The 22,980-nt window shown below is 44.1% G+C and overlaps 1 protein-coding gene across 3 annotated transcripts; it reads right to left on the bottom strand.

The window, feature by feature from the left end:
• Positions 1-1,505: 1,505 nt before the first annotated feature.
• Positions 1,506-22,795, bottom strand: POPDC3 (popeye domain containing 3). Of its 3 annotated transcripts, none has more exons than XM_030945210.1 (4): positions 22,772-22,795; positions 5,423-6,148; positions 3,629-3,737; positions 1,506-2,711 (listed from the first exon to the last, which is right to left on the bottom strand). In XM_030945210.1, the coding sequence occupies exons 2-4, from the start codon at positions 5,911-5,913 to the stop codon at positions 2,382-2,384; spliced, it is 930 nt and encodes a 309-aa protein (XP_030801070.1). In that variant the 5' UTR covers positions 5,914-6,148; positions 22,772-22,795; the 3' UTR covers positions 1,506-2,381. The 3 variants fall into 3 exon arrangements, with proteins under 3 accessions (XP_030801070.1, XP_030801068.1, XP_030801069.1); XM_030945208.1 differs by lacking the exon at positions 22,772-22,795 and adding an exon at positions 16,155-16,261 and having other exon boundaries at positions 5,423-6,145; XM_030945209.1 differs by lacking the exon at positions 22,772-22,795 and adding an exon at positions 16,155-16,212.
• Positions 22,796-22,980: the final 185 nt, after the last annotated feature.

A 22,980-nucleotide genomic window follows, 5' to 3' on the forward strand; every position in this document is an offset into this window, starting at 1 on the left:
CATACAGAATACATTGCCTGGAAGGGTTATGAGAATGATTTGGGGATTATCACATTGCATTCTGGGGTATTTATGTTTGGCTGGTTTTCCTCTCTGAGGAAGCAACATAAACCTAAAAGCAAAACTTGTACAATCTCAGCTGCTCTACACTCTAAATGTCCTTCAAACAGGTAGTGTTTCACGTCACTACTAATAGCTTTTTTATACATACAGCGTGAGTATCCTTCAAGTGTAAGATTGTATCATCATTTTAAGTCCTTCCAGAAACAACTCACAAGATCTGAACTTGTATGTATACCCACCCATAGAGAAGCACACAGGGGTCATCCTACCAAACAAGCCAGCAATTTTAAAATATTAAAAATATTATCTACTTCCAGACATATCAAGCAGCAATCCATTCTCATAAAATAGTAATGCTTCTTACTTTTTGATTACTGGCAGGCATCAGGCAGAGCAGCAGGGCGGTGAGTTAGCAAAGACATTTGGACACTTCTCTTCAAAGGCACAGTGACCCCGAGGGTCGGAACGAACTCTCTCCTACTGAAGTGCAATCTGTGGCTCCCTTATGTCATTAAACCACCACAGAATTAGGGAGAGAACATCTTTTGAATCAAGAGTTTCATAGGCACAGAAAAGTGATTCTGGAAGCTAAACAAGAATGTGACAGTTAAAAATTATGTTTATTGCTGCAGATGTTTTAGTCTCTTCTTGACAAACATAGCTAAAAGGAATATTATAAAACAAACTCCAATGGTTTGGCAGTAAATTGATTAATGTTATTTATTGTACATGTCACAAAGGGCACTGGCACTGCAGCACCCCAGGTCCTATAGCATCACATTCTATCAGAAATGCTACACAACCATTTCCCTAAGCTGTATTTGCAGCAGTTACAGCTCTTGTATTTTTCTAATGCCAGCAATGACACTTATGCTTGTTTTCACGTATTACCTCTTAAGGACAGTTGGAGAGAAACCAAGTACTCATGGGACATAATTTGTTGTTTTGTTTGGTTTTTTAACCATCTTGCTGTGCATTTCAAAATCTTTCATTTCTTTAAGAAACAAACTCAATGCAATCATTCCTTGGTCTTTTTTTGTGCAACATTATTCATGTAAATTGAGAGAATGTTCACATGGCATAAAAAAGGACATTATAAACCAGTTGCTATATTTTGAAGATGACTTAGTTGTTTTCACTGACTATTCTGACTATACTTTATTGTGCCAAAATTTTTTGAGGAAAATATAGGAAAATGAAAACTTAGTTGCTTTCGTTGACTATTCTGACTATACTTCATTGTGATAAAATTTTTTGAGGAAAATACAGGAAAATGAAAACTCAGTTGTTTTCATTGACTATTCTTACTATACTTCATTGTGACAAAATTTTTTGAGGAAAATATAATTACAATGGGCTTACTTTAAAAAAATAAACCAACAACAACAACAACAAAAAACCAAAAAACAAACAAACAAACAAACAAACAAAAACAACACGCCACCACAGAGGCCACCACAATTGCAATAAGACCTCATATTGTTATGATTTGTTCTACTCCAAAACAAAAGAGATGAAGGAGTATCAACAGAAAGTAAACATATTGCACAGACAGTCAAAATGCAGAAGCCAACCTGCTGGCTTGAGATAGAGAATTCAACCTACTCCAGTTAATGAAACAAACACAGGCAGGAGATCTTTCTCAGACAGGGAGAAGCGATCGGTCCACACTCACGCCACCCCTGCTCCCGGGAGTGACTCAGAGAAAGAGTGCAGCTTTGTCCACTGGTCTGGGGACAGAGCTGGGGCTTCCATCCGCACAGGAGCATCACGAAATTCCCCACTTCTTGGCTCAACATTTGAGGTCCTCTGTCTAGCCGACATCTTTGGTTAGGGTGAGGGGTAAAAAGGGTCTTAGCAGATACTAGATTTTGTTCCTCAAGTCTTGTAATCACTTTGATTCGTCAATTTTGTGGTGGCTCGCTGTTTTTAGGGGTTTTTGGCTAGGTTTGGTGAGGGGCTTCTCCCGTTGCATGCTGGCTCCGATGTCATTTCCATGCTAACTCCGAGGCCTCCTCCTCTTCACCTTCCGTCTGGGTGCCACCCTCCAGGAATTCTTAACCGTCAACGACAGGTAGTTAATGAAAACGACAGGTGATTACAATAACAGTTAGAACTCCACCCTGGCAGCAACTAGCCCAACCTGTGAACTCTGCAACCTTTTACAAAAACGGGCAGCTTTTCTACTCATAACAGTTAATGGCACTTGTCAGTCAAATTTGGCTTCATCTGCTTCCGTCTCTCTGCCCTTCTGCTCCGCCAGCTCCCATTTCCCTCCGGCGGGGCTGTGAGGAGCGGCTGGGGCAGGGTGTCCCTGCCTAGGAGGGAGCGAGGAAGGAGCCGCAGTTGGCGGGCGCGGCGGGCGGGCGGCGGGGCGAGCCCCGCTGCAGGCGGTGCGAGCGCGGCGGCGGCAGCACCGGAGGGGTCTCGGGCAGCGCCACGTGGTAGAAGTTGGGCAGGCGGATGTCGTACCTGAAGCCCTGCCCCACGTGCACCCTGTCGTTCAGCGCGTACAGCTTCTCGGCGATGTCGCTACCGATCAGGATGGAGAAGAGGCGGGAGATGAAGCGGTGTTTAGCGAACAGCAGGTAGAGCTTCTTTCTCCTCCAGGCCACGTACCGACAGTCTGTCTCTGCTGTGAGTGTTACCTGGAGAAGAGAGAATTGAACAGCCAGGTGACAAGGTGCTGCTGCTGCTGCCCTTGCTCAGAAGGCACCCCTTCTTCCAGCAGAACCTGTCTACTGCAATTAGAGCCTTTTAACCGAGCCAGAGAGCTCTGGGAGGGATCTCAGAGGTCTCTTCCAACCTCATTATTCTGTGATTCTGTGTGGGAGGTTACTGTATGCAAAAGACAAATGAGAAAAGTGACTGGCTATAGACTGTGATCACATCTAGTTAATCTCAGTGACAATATGCCTGTGCCCAAGTGGCAAGCCTTGTTCAGTGCCACGTGGATGCCCCTGGTTCAGCCTTGCATTCCCTGCTCCACTCTTGGCAGCCTCAGCTGAAAAGGCAGGTCTAAAGAAAGCTCTCAACAAATGCCATTTGTTCTCGTGACAGCACACATCAGATCCAGTAGGGACAGGAGCCAGCGTGTCAGGCGAGTGACAGCAGCGCAGGGGCACCGCAGCTGACACTGTGTCCTGTGCTGGAACCCGTGCCAAGCTGTGGCCCAGGCACGTCCTCCCCTGGCTCATCTCCCACTGGGAAACCTCTTCAGCACCAGCTTCTTCCCACCCCGAGGAAACCTGGCTTCTCAGGGCTGAATATCAGCACAGCCAGAGAATGCAAACAGAGCCTACCACCCAGATTAACCTCCCAGATCAGCTTCAAGAAAAGCCCTGTTTGTTGTAACAAGGCACAGACAGCAAAACCAATCCAATGGACAAAGAGGACTTCCCAAACTAATGGGATACCACTTGTTTGCATAATATCCTAAAGGAAACCCCCAAAAAATTATTTCTAAATCAAACAGTGCTTGAACAATTTCCTGTGGCACTAAAAAAAAAAAACAAAACAAAAAAACCCCAAAACCCAACAACAACAAAATCCCCTTAACTTTTACCTGGAAAATTCCCTCTTCTGTGGGCCTCAGTGAATCCCATTCAGGAGAGTCCAGAAATTGAAGAGGAAAAATATAATGCAGAAACTCCCCATCAACTGTCACTCTGATCCTACCAAGATAAGATGTGTTAATTTGTTAGCACTACCTGTACACCAGCAATGACTACCACAAGATTGTGCTATTTCTACTGTCTGAGGAATTTAAATACAGCTTTGAAAGCATGAAAAAGCAATCAATGGTCATTTATAACTATCCTAATTATATTTTTGAACCCAACTTGCTCAGGCCAGTTGAAAGACAATAGAAGACAATCATGCAACTGAAAGGGAAATCTTTCCAGGCCTTATTCAAACCACATCATTCTCTCTGTGGTAGGTGTGTGCAGTGATGCACAAGCTTTGCCATTAGAAGGCCATCATGCACTGGAGAGGTGAAAGATCAATGCCCATAACAGCACTTACCTGCTTCTGAAAACCGTGGGATTTACTTCTAGTTTTGGCAAATACCCATTTTAGAGAGAACAAAGTGGAAAAACTGGGAGTGGGAAGCAGGAGTGTTAGGTAGGCCTCTTTCCATGTTTAACAGGAATTACATGGCCACAGGACTATGTCTGGAGCCAGAAGAACAGCCTGGCATTATGGGATCTCTGTGTAAATGCTGTGGCCTTCTGAAAATGCCAAAGAAAAACTTACTTACTTGCTACTTTTTAAATAACATATAAATTTGAAGGCACACAAGCAGCCCTTCTACCACATGGTGAGGGGCAGCAGGAACTCTGGGTGATCACTAACTGGCTGGGCATGTAGCAGGATGGATACCTCTCCTTTGGTAAGACCAAAAGCAACTTCCATGAGGCACTTCTTAGAGAGCTCCCAAGAACTCTGTGAACCAGGATGTCACTAAGGAAAACTGCCCACAATCCATATTGTTCACTGCAGGCAGTCCTAAATCAGCTGAGTGTCAAGGTGCATCATGCATCAAGGTGTCCCATCAAGGACAGTCCATGTCCATCACCTCTGGGTGTCCAGCCTACTCTTGGGGTGGTCTGGGACTGCTCCCTGCTTTGCATACAGTACAAAAGCTGGTGTTTCCCTCCAGGACAGCATCAGCAAGGCTGCCAGAAGGCTCTCCTGGAAGCAGGAAGTACAAGCAGGTGGATTTACTGCTTCAGGGTCTAACACAGGCCACAGTATACAGTAACTGTATGTCCTGGTCTGCAAGTCTTGATAAGGCTCAGCTACATCCTCTTGTAATGAAAGGACACTTTTAAGTCTTTTTCTCTTCCTTATCAATACCCTTCTCCCACCCCCTTGAAAGCAATCAAATACAATCTATATCAAAGTCAAGACCTCTATCAAACAGTTTATCTCAGTTTTGTAACTATTTGTCCCATTTCAGGTGATACTAGTAAAGAAAAATAGGGCAGATGCTGTGCTCATCAGCTAGGCAGTAGATAGACAGCAAGCCATAACCTGAACACTGAAAATCCACATTTATTCCCTTTATCTGCCTAACCTGTTAAATGATATGATACAGCAGCCTGGAAAAGAATGACTTCAAATTCTTTTCTTTATGCTATTTCTGATTCTGTGCTCAGTGTTTTTATGCTAGTACTGTCCTAGACAAGTGTATTTAACCTATTAATATTTATATTACTTGCATTAACATTTAATTTATTGTACTGGAAAATAAACAAACAATACACAAACCAGGCTTCTTCCTTTTTTTCTTTTGTTTTCATTAAGGAGAGGAAAATAAAGATATTTGCAGAAAGCCTGAACAAAGCATACCAACCTGCCTGACACAAGCAAGGACAGTTTGTCAATAGGTGTTTTGCCCTGCATGGCGTAACAATGCTCCTTCTCCAGGGTGACCACTTCTGCATCACAGCACAAGACAATCTTCCTGTACACAGTCAAGGAAATTCCCAGAGGCTGGAAGAGAGCACTGTAGAGTTCCTGGAATTCCCTGTCAAAGGCAACACTCCGGACTTGGTAGGTAACATAAACGAACTGGACGAAGCATATGGCGAACAGTACAAAATTCCAGGAGAATATATCAGCAGCACACACATCCAGCCAAGCCCAAACAGAAGAGCAGAGAAAGCCCAGTCCAAGCAAGCTGAAGACGTAGAGGAGCCCAAAGAATCCACTTCCACCCATGAAGCCCACGACAAAGAAAATACTGGCTAGGTGGTAGATAGATCCCTCTGCCTCTTGCTTCCAGCTGGTACATGTAGGATGTGCATATATCAGACTTTCCCAAAAACTTGCATTTTCTCCCATGGCTGGAATAATTTTTTGATTCAGCTGAATCTTGAAGTCTTTTACTTATGAGATGCAACTAGTTTTGGTTTTCCTTTGGTTTTCCATTCTTGCAAACTGTGCTCAGTGATTACAGAACATCAGGGTCTCTTGGTAGTAAAGTTGCACTTAGGATTTCCAGCAAGGAAGCAGCTAACGTTCTGAGTGCTGTTTCTCATCAGTTCATGCATTGTTTTGACTTTGGTCATGTCATCTGCTGGACAAGTGAAGAAGAGATGAGTTACTTATAAACTTATTTTCATCAATTAAATTTTATCAAAGTTTTATTGCCTAAACCACAGATGGCATTACAATCCAATCACCCTTGAAGCTCTGTGATTCCAGGATCAAACTTTAATATTCACTCAGATGAAGATCATGTTTTCTCTATCTGTGATCTGAGTAGCAACCACTGAACTGCCAGTGAATCCAAGTAAAGCTGTGTGTTGCATTCACAACATCCTGTGACAAGCCTTCGTACAGCCTCCCAAGTGACAAGGATTTGTTGGTCCAGCCCCTTCTCCCTGAGAGCCTTTTATATGTCCTACCCAGCTCTTTAACAAGAAGAGACAGTGAACCCTTCTTCCTTGTTCACCTCCTCCATCTCTCTCTGGATTTTGGTCAAATCATTCTCATTATTGGGTTAAGCATTCTCTCAACTCTCTGCTCTCTGTTCCTGGGGACAGCAAACTCCATCCCCAAACCCACAACAAGGGAAACCCAAGTGTCACAGGGTCTTTTCTACTCCAAGGATAACAGGCAAAAAACCCTTGTCTTATATAGGGAAGACTACAAGGCTTAAAGGCATCCTGATACAGATTATGCTCTTAGAACATGAAGTAAGTAGTCCTGCAAAATATGACTCAAGGGACATTTACAAAGCAATTTTACAACATTCAAAGTTCTACATCATAGAATTTCATGCCATGGGCCACATAATTTTATTGTTCAACACTCTAAAATGTGAAACATGGTATTCATTTTCATACGGTGATGTATTCCTATGAGTTTTCAAAGGAAAACACAGAACCAAGAAGTATGAAAGAAACTCCAAAATAAATCTAAAAACAAAAAATCAAAACCAGCTTTCCATATCTGTCTTTTAAAATAAAAATACATACCTCAATGTGAGATTATACATGGTAGAAATTGCAAAGCCAGAATATATTAGTGGTGTAATCAGTATTGAAAACTTCCAAAGCCTTACTGTCTGGTTCTTTTCTTGGTAGAATGGCAAGGAAACTAAGAACTATCTTGTTATCAAAATTATCAGATTCTCTAGAATATCAAAGTAGTTTGGTTTTTTTTCCCCTCACAAGAGCCACAGAAGTCAATACTTTAAAAGCATTGCTGTTGCAGTGAGGCATCCAACATCATTCATCAGGGCTTTCAGTGGTGCTTTTTTGCAGTGACAGGTCTAAGAAATTAATAAAGAAAATTTGTATCGTATTTCCTAGCCACCACAGCATTACTTCTTTTAAGTTTATTCAAACCCCAACATTAATTCTTTGATTGAATAACACTGGTGCCAAATAAAGACATAAAATCCCACACAACTGAGCAGCAGAGCTCAGAAGAACAAGTTAGGAGGAGACTCTCCCTCTATGGGAGAGGTGATAGGAAAGTCACTGGCCCATAAAAATACCACAGCTAAAGAGCACAGAATCTCTCCAAATTACAGTGCTCAAAATCCTCCTGCAGCATAAGAACCAGCACTACAAAAATAAGGTAGTTTACAACTAAAACCTTTGCCATTTGTTTCTTTATCCAAATACTCTCCTCTGGTACAGGATTCCCCTCAGATGTAGGATTTATCCCTTGGAGACTGGGAGATGGAAGCTACATCAGTTATAAAAAAGTTACCTAGGTATGGTAAGGTCATGAGGAATTTTAGGTGGTGCTTCTGTGATCAAAGGGTAAGAATTTTGAGTAAAAAGAAAATAAAACTGGAGCGTGCAGTTCCCAGACCTTGTGTTCTGAATACACTCAGCATTTCCATTACACAGTCAGAAATCAGTGGCAAAAGTTTTTTGTTTGACTGATTGTTTGTTTAAAACAGAACCACTGATAATAGTGATTTTGGATTATTGCTAATACTTCTACTCTCCTGCCAACATTTTGCTCTAAGCAGTTTTACTGAAGACCCTAATTTCTAAAAGAAAACAGTAAAAATCAGTGTTTTGAAGGGAGCTATGACTGAGGAGATACACTGGAAACTGTATGAATGCCACAAACAAAACCATGGTGGAGCAGTAATTTGCTTTACATTACCAACATCTTTTCATCGTGTAATGTCATGCATTACAATAATTTGACACAACACAATAGTAATTTCTCAGAATGTATGCACAATTTTTAATTCACTTATTGCTTTCTCAGTCTGCCCACACTACAGCTCACAGCATTTCTGTGAAGCATTTATTCATGACAAGATGGACCAAAACAATTTGGAAAGAACAGCGTACCACTAGGACATGGATATAGGCTCATCACACACAAAGTCCTGAGAAAACTGATCTGCATTTGTTCATTTTCAGAATTGGACCTATCTTCCAAAACCACTGTGTGGAAAATTTCCACTTATTCAATTAGTTCTACACAATGAGAACTTTTACTGTGCTGCAGCATCTCCCAGACTGGAGAGGGCCTCTCTCCTTCCAGGCAAGAGGAAGGGCAAAGGAGAGAGGCCAGTGCTAGTCCAGAGCACAGCCTTACCCACACAACACTCTCCTGAGCTACACAAGGTGCACAGGAAAAACCAAACCCTCTGGAAATACTGACAAAACCCACTCCTAAATGGGACTCATTTCTCAGAGCTATGGTGAAGAGCAGGCATGCTTGCAGGCAGAAAAAGAGGATGCAGCTCTTCTCAAATAAGAAATTATTCTAATGTTTGGGAGCTAAAAATCACTGGCAGTTGTAAATAGAGCAGGGACAATAACAGGTATAAGTTTAGTAAAATTTCTAGTTTGGAAAGGTATTTAGTGCTAGATGAGGCCCTTCACATTTTTCTTTATAGTTCCTGCAAGTCCAAAATTTAAACTCTTGAAGGTTTCAGAACAGACACGCTAATTAAGCCATTCATCTACTGCAAGTGAGGTTGTGGGGGAAAAAATCCCCCAAACCAAAAAACCAAGCAGCTGTGATACCAACTGAGTCATCCTCCACAGCAGACAACATCACCATTTCTAAGCACCTGGAGGGGACACCATCCTGTCACTGAGGTGCTTTGGCCTTCTGCTTTGTTTGATGTCCTGCTTCAATTGCCCTGGCAGTGCTGAACAGCTGTTGCTACAAGTTCATCTGATGGGGATGATCCAGCAAGTAGGAAAGTGCATTTAAAACATGTGCCTTGGCTGCTAAAGCTGAAGAACTGGGTCTTCCCAAGCAAACAGTGAGCACTTTCTGCTCCATGCCCTGCCCATGGGGAAGGAGCAGCATGCACAGCACACTCCGTGCCGTGGGACTGCCGTGATCACAGTGACACACATTGACACCTGCAGCCTGCCAAAACCTGAGCTTCATGCACGATGAGTCCTCCCAGCTGGGGAAGGAGATGTGCCCTGCCAACACAGCCTGAATTACTGACATGCTTCAGAGTGTCCTGCCCCACCATATCCCACCTTCTTCAGCAGGAGCAGATGAAGTGATGTGAGAAATCAGTGCAGGCTAGAGATGTGAGCAATATACAGTAGCATGGACTTCTTTAAAACAAGCAGCAGTGCTGAGAGGACTAAGTAGCCATCAGAAACTGTTGAAATCACAGAGTTTGCTGGAGTTTCAAAGCAGAAAATGAAGTATTTCACTTATATGCTACCAAATAAATACCTGCTGGCAACTTAAAATTTTATATAAACAGTACACTGAACCAGTCAAAACAGAAAGAATTTGCATTGTACAAATGCACATTACAACCTTCCCCCTCCTCAAATGGGTGTTTCCCCCCTACACTGCAGTGTTCACACAAAGAATTACCTATTATGTACCTTTTTAATTTGCTTGAGAACCATGTGCTTTACCCCATTTTTGTCACTGATGATTCAAATTCAACTCTGAGAAGCTCTGAGTGTTAGTTACTGTGTCTGGATCACAATAATTCCTGCAAAAAAGAAACCCTAAAAGCCCTGAGGCCACCAGCAGTTCTCTCATTGGTCTTTTTTTTAATTAAGTCAAAAGTAAAGCTATTCAGAGTTTGAATAGTCCATTCTTCAGTTGCCTTATCCCAAGTACTCTGAAAGAAAGCCCTCAGCACTTTCACACTGTACATGTGGACAGGCCATAGAGCTGTACATGCTAATCATGTAACCAGCCTGGGTGAATTGTTTGCTACAGGTTTGGAAGCAAAAGGAAAGATTTTCCTTTACAGCATATGCACTTCTTAGCACAAAATGAGATTATGATGGGTTTAGCACACTACAGTGTGTATGTTTATACATGAGCTGGGAGTCATAGCCGGGCTCAACATTCCAGCAACTCCACCGGGAGCAAGGCAGTCCCTCCAGGCAGGGGCAGTCCTCCTGGCCTAGACACCCCCCACTTCCTGAGGGATGAGCTCTGAGCACCCTCTCTAGGCTCACAAATTACATCTGGTCTAACATCATTTAGATTATACAAAGAAACTGCTCCTTAATTTCATCAAGTAGTTTCACATGCAATGTAAAGGCATATGGCAATTGAGATACCCCTTCCTTCCACTGCCCTACATCCCTGGAATCCCCTCTGTGGCCCCTACTAACACCTATCACTGCCAATCCCTGTTTATGCTGCATACTTTCCCCAAACTACTTTCCTTCTGCAGTGGGGCCAGATACCCCAGGGACCAAGAGAACCAAACTCTTATTTGCAATGCAGCATCTAACTCAGAGCACAGAAGAGCTCCTCATCTAGAGAAACCTAAGGCTATGTGCCTCCAGGCAAGCATGGGCAGGTAAACCAGCTATTTTCAGTGATCCATTGTCCCTGGACACACTTCAGGCTGAGAACATGCATGCAGCACTAAGGGCAGTAACTAACAACACAAGCTACCTTAAACACAATTACCTTAAACTTCTTGAGACTATATCCTAGAGAAAGCTGTAATTACAATACTGGAAAACACAAGGTTTCACCAACAAAATACAGCCTGCAGGAAGGTGTAAGGAAGGTGAAGAAGAAAAGGACTACCCAATCTAAAAGACAATGGTATCAAGATAATCAGTCACTATGAAAGTCACTAGATATATTCAGATTTCAAAGACACACAAGCATACATAGCAAAGGTAATTAGTTAATAGGATGGCTTTAAAGATTTCCTTTGCTAGGAATTAAAGAAGTTAAGATGCTGTCTGATCCCTAAAATAAGTCTGAGTATACCATTATTAAAAAAATTATTTACTACATTCCATTTTTTATGCTACAGGAAATCACATTAGATGATTGCAGCAATGTCTCCTGGACTTTTGTCTGGAGTTACTTGATATAAAAAAGTTGTATATACCTAGAAAGCTTTGGAGCTGGTCTTCCCAGAGAAATCCAGAAGCCTATCTCAGATACCAACTAAGAGCTACTTTAGACAACAGAAAACACTGAAGACAGGTATATCTCTCAATTTATTCCTCCTGTAGACATTATAGATGAAATCTTCATCTGTGCAGAGCCAGCATCCCTTCTGTGAATGGTTTTCAAAGAAAGGGATGTGAATGCTTTACCCTGGAGCCTGTCTGCAACCCGAGCAACCAAGCCTCAGGACCCCAGCCCCTGGGTGAGCGTCCTCATGAGTAAGGGCCTGAAAGGGAGATGTGGGACTCAAGGAGGCTCTTCAAAATGCAGTTTATTACATCCAAGACATTACAGGAGTCCAGGGTCATGGGTGACAGAGCCTGTGCCTACAGCTGTCAGCTCCAGCTGCAGGCAGGCCTGGAGACCCTTAGTTTAGGTTACAATGCATTATATACTTTTCTTTGCTGAGCATCTTAATACAGAAGAACCGATCTAGACCTTTACTTTTAACTATAGCCTATCATAACTACTATAATTACCATATCCATTTTACTATTCTCCAATCACTAAAAGTTAGTACATTACTAACTTTTACTAACATTAGTTTAAGCTAGAAGCTGTTTTTTCAGTTTTCTTGCAGTGGAAAATTCTGAGACCTTTTTTCTACTTGCAACATCAGCATCCTTGTTTGCCTGTGGAATCTTTCTGCTTGGTAAAAACATCTTCTTGTTTGAGGTGGGTTTATCCTTTGCTCTAAGTCATAAAACCCCCTTCTAACGAACATACTCTTTACCTCCTTGGTTATCCAGTAAGACTGGCTCAGCAATTCTTTTCTTCTATATCAAAACCTGCTTTCATTTCTATTCCTTCTTCAGATTCTACATTCAAAAATCTTTTTGCCAAGCATACATATCTGTGAGACTTTCCTGTCAAACTTTCATCCTTCCCAACACTCATGGCAGAGTGAAGAGGGACTGCAGTGCAGTTCTGTGTCCCTCCTGCACAACATCACAGCTGCAGCAAGAAGGGCAGCAAGTGACCCACCCACAGGAGTTAAAATGAGTCACTGGGAGCAGGCTCAAGGGAGGAGATGGATTAGCACTCCCTTGGTTGAGGCAGGCATCCTGTGTCCCATTCCTGTCCCATCGCTGCCTCATACACTGGATCAGGGCTCTGACAGAGGCTGTCACGTGGAAGGTGAAGTGTCTCAGGCCTTAGGAAGAGCAGTCAGACCACACCCTGCCCACTCCTTCCAGCCCCTGCCTGGGCTGCAATTCCCAAACTGGACCCGCCACACCGAGATCATCCATGTGATGTGATACCCCCCCAGACAGTAATCCTTCCTTCTGGGAATGCTCAGAGCTGCAAAGCAGGCAGCTGGGGCATGTGCAGCTACCAGTGGTGCTTCATTGCCTTCAGGGCAGCTCTGAGACACGACCAGCAGCCAAGCAGGACTTCCCAGGTCTCAGAATCTCTGCTGCTCAGAGTGACTCTGAGATATGTACAAGCCTCTTTTTCCCAGCCCAGCAGCCGATGGAGGAGTCAGAATTCTTCTGTTCTCGTTCTCAAGGTTGTTTATTATTTTTTACCTATAACATTCTTTCTCTGACCTGCCGTAGGTCTGTCTGGCAGGTTGGGTTGAGGCACGCTGCCTGCCTCAGAGGCAGTGTTGTCTTTTTATACTAAAAACTACGTCTAACCTATTTACAGTAACTTCCCAATGCCTATCACCTATGTTAGACAGTGAGTTTCTATTCTAAACCAATCTAAAAGTGCCACCATCACCCAGAAGATGGAGGCTAGGAAGAAGGAAAAAGGACAAGGTACACCCAAATTCCTCCATCTTGGGACCCCCCATTCTAAAAACCTCAAAAATCTATTTTTCACCCCTGACAAACTAACTGTTATTCTACTTAAATTTTCTTGACTTGTAATTCTTCATATAAAGGTTGGTAATTGTTTTTTTCCAAGGGCTAAATCAAAGGCACAGGGGTCTTGGGCTCTGTGCCAAGGTCTCTGAGCCCCCAGGGCTGGGGCTCAAGCCCTCCAGGACAGCCGGAGGAATTTCCTGGGTTCCCACACCCAGGGCCAAAGCCCTGCTCTGGTCAGGCAGAATTTAGGCTACCATGCTTAAGGTTGTTCAACCAAGCAGCCCCTTCAGCCAGCTGCTGCCCAGCCCTGGAGACACCCCAATGCCACCGCTACACTGAAGTCAACACTCCACACAAAGACCCCACCAAATGGCACCAGGACAGCGACTGCTTGTCCTCCTCACCAAGCTGGGCCTGTCTCCCATCCCCCTGTTGCAGCAGATGCAGAGCTGCTGTCTCCAAAGCACAGCTCTTCAACAGGAGATGTTTAATGGGACTTTATACTTACTGAGCTTGTTTGGGTGCAGCTGGGAAAGCCTGATTCTGCCTACAGTTTGCTTCAATTCCTACTAATCATTCTAGGAAGTGGAAAAAAGCTGGGCAGAGGGAGGCCTTGAGAGAAGAAGAAACCCCACAATAATACAGAAAGAACAGTCTGAGGCTCATTAGGAGCACTGCATACAGTGAAGCTGGTATTATTTAATCTTTAATTATTTAAAGACCAGCTAACTATACACAACTTCCAGTACTTCAACAATTCCTCATTTATCACTGTAAAATACACAATGCAACCCTCTGTGGTTGCAAAGCCAATGTTGAAGATGCTGTCTATTTTATAACCTAGACAGTAGCCGAAATGAAAAAAAAATACAAATTTTTTTCAATTTGAATGAGAATTAATGAACCATAAGTAGATGTGGTACTCCCACCAAATTAAGAAGTATAATCCCCTCTCTCACTTTTTAAAGTTCTTTTGCTCCTAGAAACATGAATACAGAATGGCAGTCAGACTTTTTTTTTAAGATCACCAGCACTTGAATAAATTTGAGCAAGGCTCTTGAATATTGAATGGCATTACCAAAAAACAATTGAAGTTGTCTGTTTTCTTGTGTTTTAGAATAAAACATGAAAGAAAGTACAAGCTCAAGCTTCCCTCCAGTTCAACTTTTAAATAATAGTGGAGAAAGCAGCCACAAAGCACATTTCACAAGTGCTTTAAAAGTGGGTTAATGAACTGCAGCTGAACTCTGCGGAATTGTGCTCAAATGAGTTTGTGTGATGCAGTAGTGCCTTTCACTGGGGATGTATTCCCATGAAACCAACCACCTGACATGAACTTCATTTCCCAAAGAAGAGGCTTGGTTCACAACACCATACCTGCACATACAACTGGCTTACAGAGATGTGCCATGAGCCACGAGCCCAAACACATAAACACAAGTTGTCTGTCATCATCTGGAGACACTGACCAGAGCTCTTCTTTGCAAAGTAGGGGAACACACTAAAAGGACAAAATAAAATCTGTCCGAAGAAGCCACACACTTAATAAAAAGATCAAATGTAGCTTCAGTTAATGCTTTTCTTGAATCCTTAATAAACTATCTGTTCTCAACTTGGGTCATAAGAGCTTTAAGATATCTGTGAAGGCAAAGTTTTTGTCAAGAACCACAACTGGCCACAGTTACCATTTTCTTCTGTTTCACTAGAGGACTTGCACTGTACTCACTATTTTGCAGGCAAGGCATTTCTTTAAACCTTGACATTTTAAGCTACTTTATTATTTGGCACCACACAGAACTTTGTGGAAAGCCTGTACAGGACCAGTTCTGCAGAAGTGGAAACAATCCCTCGTTTTGCTGTGGTCAATGAAGACTCTTAAACTTGTATGTGTACAATCATATTCCCATCAAACAACAAAGTTAGCAAGAAGCCCTAGTTCTGGAACTTGGGTTTCATCAATGACATTTCTGTAACACTATCAGGTAGTCTGTGATTCAGTATTACAACAGATCTGCTACATAAAATATTTGCCCATAAAGTGACTGACAGTCTAAAGCTACACAAAGATTTATAGAACAGATGACGAAAATGTGATAAAATATTAGAGTTTGGAAGAATATGTTTGGCAAAAAGAAATTGTAGTTTGGGGAAGGGAAGTGCTTTGTGTCGCTCGTTCTATCTTTGGAAAGGAGCAACTGCAAATGCGATTTCATGGTTCATCTGCTCTTACCATTAATTGATGGAGAGAGAGAAGAATCAAATAACGCCTGCCTACGAGGCAAACCCCCAGCCGCAGGAAGAAATCCCCGGATCCCAAGGTGGTTTTGTGACAAGTAGAGATACTCCGGGAGCCAGCTCTTCTGTCAATGAGCGGCAGCGCCCGGGCAGAATCAGACACCCCGCTGTCCTACGGGACAAACCCTGACCTGGGTCCCACAGCGAAGGGTCCCGCTCCAGCCGGAGCCCTGGCGAGGAGCAGCGCTGGGCAGCGTGCCGCGCTCCTCTCCAGAGGGGACAGAGCTCTCCAACTTCCAGCCCGGGAGCTCCGGTTACCCCCGCCGGGCACGCAGGGAGGGAGGGCTTCTCTCCCGGGACAGCGACCCCTGCTAACCCAGCTCAGGACGCCGCCGAATCCCGGGGCGGGCAGCCCTCCCGGACCGCCGCTCCGCCGCCGCTCCTGGCCCGGCGCGGCCGTCCCGGAGCGCGGCGGTGCCTGAGGCGCCCCCGGCCCCGCTCGGCCCCGGGCAGCGCGGGCGGCGCTCCGAGCGCTGCCGGGCTGGACAGCGCCGGCGGGGGCGGGCGGGAGGCAGCGCCGAGGCCTCTGCCCGCCCCGGCTCGGTCCGGCTCGGCCCCCGCCCTGCCCGCGCCCCTTACCTGCCCTGCGCCCCGGGAAAGTTTCCGGGCAGCCCGGACAGGACGGGCTCGGGCTGCCGCTCGTCGCCGCCGGCGGCCCGCGTCCCGCGGCGGGCACGGAGCCGCGGCTGTGACTAAAATAGGCAGAGGAGCCGCGGGAGCTGCGGGCGGCGCCAGCGGGGCCGGCACCGAGCGGCCGCAGCGCGCAGGCGCCTCCGCCGGGCCCGGGGCAGAGGGCGCGGGGCAGCTCCGGGAGAGCCTCGGGACAGGTCCGGGAGAGCCCCGGGGAGCGGGGCCGGGCCGGGGCAGCCGCGGCGGCGGGAGCTGCCGCCCGTCCCGCACACCCTCTCCTGAGGCGGCGGCCGCGCTCCCCGGCCCGGCCCCGCTCCCCGGGGCTCCTTCGGGGCTCCCGCGCCGCCGGTGGCACCGAAGCCGTCGGGGCAGGTACGGGAGAGATCGAGCAGCCGGCGGCGGGGAGCCCTCGGGGACGGCAGAACCCTGAGTTTGGGCACCCTAAAACCCGCTGCGGGCGCGACCCAGGTGCCGGGCTGGACGGGCAGGGAACACCTGCAGCTCCTGGCGCGGCTGTCTGGGGTCAAACTGTCTGCAACTTGGGTTTGGAATAAAGGAAATTACAATTCTCTTTCACCTACTTACCCCAGCAGGGTGTTTCTTCAGAAGGGAGAAGGACGCCTTCAGGGTCGCCTTCATCACCAGGCTGGCGCACCGTTCATGCCCGGTTGTCATTTACTTCGTGAATGCCTCCCCAGGAGCACAGAGGTGTCACTGCATGAGCCTTCCAGTGAGCTCGCTACGCACTTGTCCCGGTCACTACTTTGTGTTTCGGGGAGAGGGAGTTTATTGACGGGGGAGGAGGCAGATTTACAAGTTGTTAAGAGAGAAAACCCCACAGCCTATTAAATGCGCAATTCCTGTTACTAGAGAAGCTATTTATCAGGAACTGGAGCATAAGCAATAACGTGTTCTGAGTACTAAGGGTGGAGAAGCCCGGGTGTGTGGCCAGCTCGGAGGTCCCAGGGCAGGCTGGCCTGCTCGTCGTGCAGCAGGGTGCTGCAGGGCAGGGCACTGAGGGCACCTTCTCCAGGAGTTAAAGGACAGAGCAACCTGTCCTGCTCTAGGTAAAAACACTTCTGAGAACTTGCTGTCCCGAGGAGGTTCTTTATTTTCAAAGATTTTTTTGCTCCATGTTTGCCAGGGAAGAAGATACGTACATTTTTGAAACAATTGATTCTTTTAAAACTTGAGAAAACAACGAGCCAGAGCACTTTAAGCTATCCTGAGTTACATATATTCAAATCTTCATTATCTGATAACAGTACTTACTTTTTAATTTAAGAAAATTTAAGAAAAAAACTATTTTTATATATCTGTTAGAGTGTGTATTAAGGTTCTTGTAGTTAATGAAACATTTGAAGGAGTTTGCAGTGTAGCTGCAATACTTACCTTCCAGGCATGCTTTTTCACGACTAGTTCATGCTGTTTCACAACTAGTTTAATTTTAGCAGTATAGGTTGAGAGATTTTTATACTGGTAAAACTGAGGCAATACTGATTCATTTTTTCACCCTTTTTGTTCTTTATACTTAGGTGGAGTTGAAAGCAGTTATTTAGATTTATACCCAGTGGCATTAGGCATAAATTTGCTCATTATATTTACTCTTCACTGGAATGATAACAAAGGGATGAGGAAATACATAATAAAATAAGAATCCTAAAGTGTTTTATTATGATTTGTATCTACTGAGATTACATTATTCCAATAAACCCCTGTTACATCAATTAAATTATGTTTCCTCTAATCACCATAAGAGAAGAAATACTGATGGCATATCTGTAAGGTACTTTTTGAGTTGTACTTAGTTGGAAGCAATGGCCATCATAATCTTCCACCAAGGAACAAGAACCACTATCATATTTTTGATTTTAAATCAGTCAACTCCATGTCAATATTATCTAGTGCTGTAAGATTGAGACTACAAATGACCTTCTCAATCTAGCCTTGGAAATCAAACCTGGATGAGAGACCCAAGAGAGGCAATAATAAGATGGCAAAGCCACCATGTGGTACAAAGAGACTGGCTCTGCCCAGTGTGCTTTGAACCAACCACTTGAGTCACCAGACTGTGCTGATATATTTAAAACTGCTGGTTGTACTTATATAAAAAGTCTATTTCTAAAAGGTCAGATAATCTAGTAAGTGTAAGGCCAAATTATAACCAATATTATTCTTTGTAGCAGTATGGCAAGATATAAAGGCCATACTTAAGAGGCAGACTTACAAGGGAGCCTGTGGTAAGACTCAGAAATCCAATATTGGACTTGAGAAGCTGTAGGAGACTTTGTGGCCCTGAATCAAGAGAGAGGCTCAGCTGTGGCAAATGCTCTGCACAGAGGGTGGGAAGGCAGCTGGCCAAGGGGCCTCAAGGGCCAGCTGGGAAGACATAGCAGAAAGGGCAAGATTAGTTCCAGTGGTGCTGGACAGGAAGCTGAACACTTGCACAGGCATCTTTGGGCCAGTCCCACTGCTTAGCCACAGACTGGGCACTGTGAGCTTCTGACAGTTTGTAAATCCCTCTTCTCACACCTGCTATTGGATTTTTGGATCTTAGACACACCTGTACCTGGACATGATTCATCCTGTGAGAAGCCTGGCAGCTCTGTAAAACATGCAGAAGCCTTGCTGTTTGTTGGCTTCTCCGCTGCCCTGTCTCCAGATGCCTCTTGTACTGTTGCTGCAGCCAAGGCAGGATTACCCAAGCAGGCATGCAACAGTTCCCCCTTAGAGCTGGCGCCAGACCTTCCCTTGGGTGTGCTGGCAACTTCCCCCAGAGAGAGGGAGAAGAAAGTTCAGTCTATGATTTCACTGTCTAGAAAACAGGCCCATCTATTTCCTCAGCAAGTGCTTAAGGAGGGTCTGACATACAGCATCAGATGGCTGCCTTCTGCATTATCTCTGAAGTAAAGTAATGGTGCTCCCTACATCATGCTGTCCTCCAAGAGGAGAAGTTATCAATAACTGTTTAATGGGAAGATATTTTCTATTTTCTTAGACTTTTTAAATGTTTAATACATCTCTACTGCATTTTTCTTTCCCTGCATTGTCCTTGGTCAATAAAAATAAGTTATGAAGCATGGGGACATGGTAGCAGGTGGCATGATGAATTACCTTTTTTAAGAAGTGATGTTCTTTTCTGCTATGGATGTAATGTTCTTCCCAGGTAGTCGTAAGAGGGCTCTTCTGTAGGAGCTCTTAGTCATTTTGGAAAGAGAATTAAACTCTCTGTGTACTTTGAAAAGGTTTTAGCAGACTTATGTATAGTTAAGTTCTAATGAAACTCCTTCCTTTTTTTGTGAGTAATGAAGTAAATGGAATCAGGTTTGCATTTTTATAGTGAACTAGTTGTTGTTGCTAACACTTCCAAGCAAGACATCATCAAGTTGTGTCATAACACAACATAATGCTGTAATTCCAGTCATACCTAGCGTGCAGAACTGAGCAAAATTCAAACTGGAAACCTTTTTAAAAATGTCATTCAACTAACAGCATTCCCTGCCAGGTAAAGATAAAAAAGTTTTAATTTACAGTTTAAATGTAGGCAAAAGGTGCTTTTTTTTTTTTAACACATCAGTAAAATAAAATGCTAAATAGCACATTTAAGTTTTTATCTTTCCACACTAAAGGCTGTCAGATAATAGACATGGAATTGAGTATCTCAGTACCGTCACCTTAAGTGTGGAGTTAAGGTGGAGAGCCTTAGCTGCTCCTTCACCCAGTTTTCCATAAGGAAGAGTCTGGGAGACATAGCTCACTGTCCAAGTGGCCTCATGCCTTGAAGCAGCCTGACCACAGGGATTTCTCCTTCTGGGAACTGGCTCTTCCCATCCTGAGCTCTTTTCAAGCGCTACCATCTATAAAAGGTGGAAGAAGTACCCAGTGTAGGATTTGGCTGTAACAAAAATACACAAATCCCAGTCAGTGGCTGCTGCTGGAGGAGGTGTTTAAATTCTCTTAGTGAGAGTTTTTTTGTGTTTAGGTTTATAGATGGCCTTCTCTGGTTTCTGTATGTGGCCAGAGTCACTCTGCTCAGGGCACTTTCCACAGCCCTTGCTGGGCTGGACCACAGCAGAACCAGGGGTTGGCTCAGAGGCTTCTGCTCTTGCCCTCAAAAATTAGAGCCCTGAAAAAAATTCATCTGATGTCAAATGCAGGAACAAGAGAAGGCTCTAAGAATTCTCTGGGACAAAGGGGTGCAAAAACCAGGGATGTGTTGAAAGCCCAGTGTTCAGAGCACTCAGTGTGGGAAAGACCTGCATTTTTTCAAGATTGTCTCCACTTTGCAGCTAATATGGTTTAATGCCAAGTTACAGAATCAAATCAGGAAGATAGCACTAAAGCTGGACTGTGTGCCAAAGCCACTGCCCCATGGCATCCCTGACTCATTCAGGTGCATCCCACAGACCCTGGGATGTCCAGGTTAGAGTTAGGGTGTGCAGAAGCTGGCAAATAGGGCACAGCAAGTGCTTGTATGACAAAAAAAGGGATTTAGATTTGAATTGTTCTAGACCTCCATCTGCTTGGATGGGTGCTTTAACCACGAGTCTGTTGGGGATGTGGCTGAATCATGGCCCTGGGAGACGAGCAGCTTCACTGGGCTGATGTTTGTTGGCATCGCTGCAGAGCTGCAGTTTGGTTCATCCCCCGAGTAAGGTGTCTGCTCAGGAGTGAGAATGTAAAGTTAAAAATACACAGTGTAAACCTAAAAGCTATTCAAAGCATTATGTAACTGTGGAAGATATCAACTGTGAAAGTGAAAAAGTTATATTATAGTCAGGCAAATAAAGCAGGTACTTTCCATCACAAATGTTTAAAGACTTCAGGAGTGGAGATTATTTCTGTTTCTGATACTCTGTCTTGCTGAAGTTCTGAGCTGTCATCAGCCTCCTACTAGATGTTGCTGGAAAAAGGAAGGGAACCTTTAATTCCCAGCCTAAGCTTGCATGTCAGATATTTCAGTAGTTACATAAAGTTTTCAATAGTTGTTAGATTTACACCTTTTATTTTTAACTCTACACTCTCACTGCTCATTTTGCTTTTTCACCTTCTTCTGGCTCACCCTTCATCTGTTCCCAGAAGCCTTCTGCCTCAGTCCTTACCAGTCAAGCCACTTGCACAAGCACTGTCATTAACAATAGATAAAGATCTTTTAAATAAATTATTATCTTTACTTCGAAATATCTAGATGACCAGATGTGCTAATGCAAGAGATCTGTTTGCCTGGGGGAGCCTGTGTTCTTGTTAAAACCATGTTTGGCCTGGCTTAGAGTCACACCAAATGCAGTTGATACACACACAAATGCCATTTACCTCTTGTTTCATCCACTGTAGCTCTGTGTTCTGGAGGTGCATCTACAGAAATGTGTCAGATTAACTGCAGGTGGAAAATCTGTGTAACATCAGTCACTGAGCCCCAGCAGTGAACTGAACCAAGGTGAGCCCTGGGGGGCAGGCTTGTCATGAAAGCTTATGAAGTTTAAGAAATGCCTTTATCTTGAAGTATCCAAAGAGAGAAAAACCATGTAGCATGCCAAGCTCCATGTAAATACAGAAGAGCGACACTGCACGTGGAGAATTCTGCCCATATCTGGACCCACTGAAGTGCAGCTGGAGTGTGGAAAAATCATTGCAAATATCTGTTCTTGCATGTGTTTGCACTAGTTTAGTTGTAGACTTACATGTCAAGGACTTGTCAGTAATACTGAGATGTGGGGCCGAATTCCACCACAAATTCCATATTTCTGATCTGAACAGTTGAACTCAATAATCTTAAAGGTCTTTTCCAACCTAAATATTCCAATGGTTGTATGAATCGTGGTCATCAATACAAAGAGGACTCCAACCCTGTAAACAGGTTCCCCATATGATTAACTATCTCCATCATGGTCACTGTTCTTACATTCTGCTTCAGACACAAAGCTTTGCAGAGAGCCACAGATAGCAAGGATGCAGTTATATTTAATCCAAAGGTATAAAAATAGGAAGTGAGCATTCACTTCATTATGTTTCTAATGAATTATAAAATGTATATCATCGAAATAAATATTCTTGAAATTGCTTCCTAATGAATCACTTACACAATGTGCCTACTCAGTTGTGTCAATGATTAATTACATTCTTGCCTCCTTCCTGGAATACAAATGCTTTTGTTAAAGCAATCCAACGTCAGTAAGACAACAGACTCATGGGCATTCATTTGGTTGTGGATTGATAGAGTATTCCTTTCAGCATCTTTAGAGTGCATCTGAACAGCTGCAAGTGGCTGTGACATAAATGAAAGTTCATGTCACCTTAAGCAGAATGAGATGAAAGACAGTCTATTCATCCAGTTGCAGCTTATCAGTGCACAGTCATTAAATACTATCTGGAGCACTGTGATAAATACAGAGCGTACCGTGCCAGCTGCGAGCGTCATCAGATGAGAGCCTTTTTACAACATTCTGATGCACAGAGGTGAATTATTCCAGATTATTAAACATTTCATTAGTTCTCAGCTTCGAGATACAGCTTTAGAAGTGGCCAGTCTCACAGAAAAAATCATTATCACGGAATGCAATACTTACAAATTGGTATTTGTGAACTTCAGCGACTGCCACTGTGAAAGAGCCTCAGAAACCTTTGTGTAGGTGAGTGACATCGTTCTGCAAGGCTGAAAAGCAGTTTCTTATTTGCATAATGGCATTCACATCATTGTTGAAAGATCAGGATTCATTTAATGAAAGTGGTCATGGGCAGAGAAAAATGCTTTTGTACTGAATTTAAATAAGCCACT

This window comes from Camarhynchus parvulus, chromosome 3, assembly GCF_901933205.1.
Source record: "Camarhynchus parvulus chromosome 3, STF_HiC, whole genome shotgun sequence".
NCBI classification, from domain to species: Eukaryota; Metazoa; Chordata; class Aves; order Passeriformes; family Thraupidae; genus Camarhynchus; species Camarhynchus parvulus.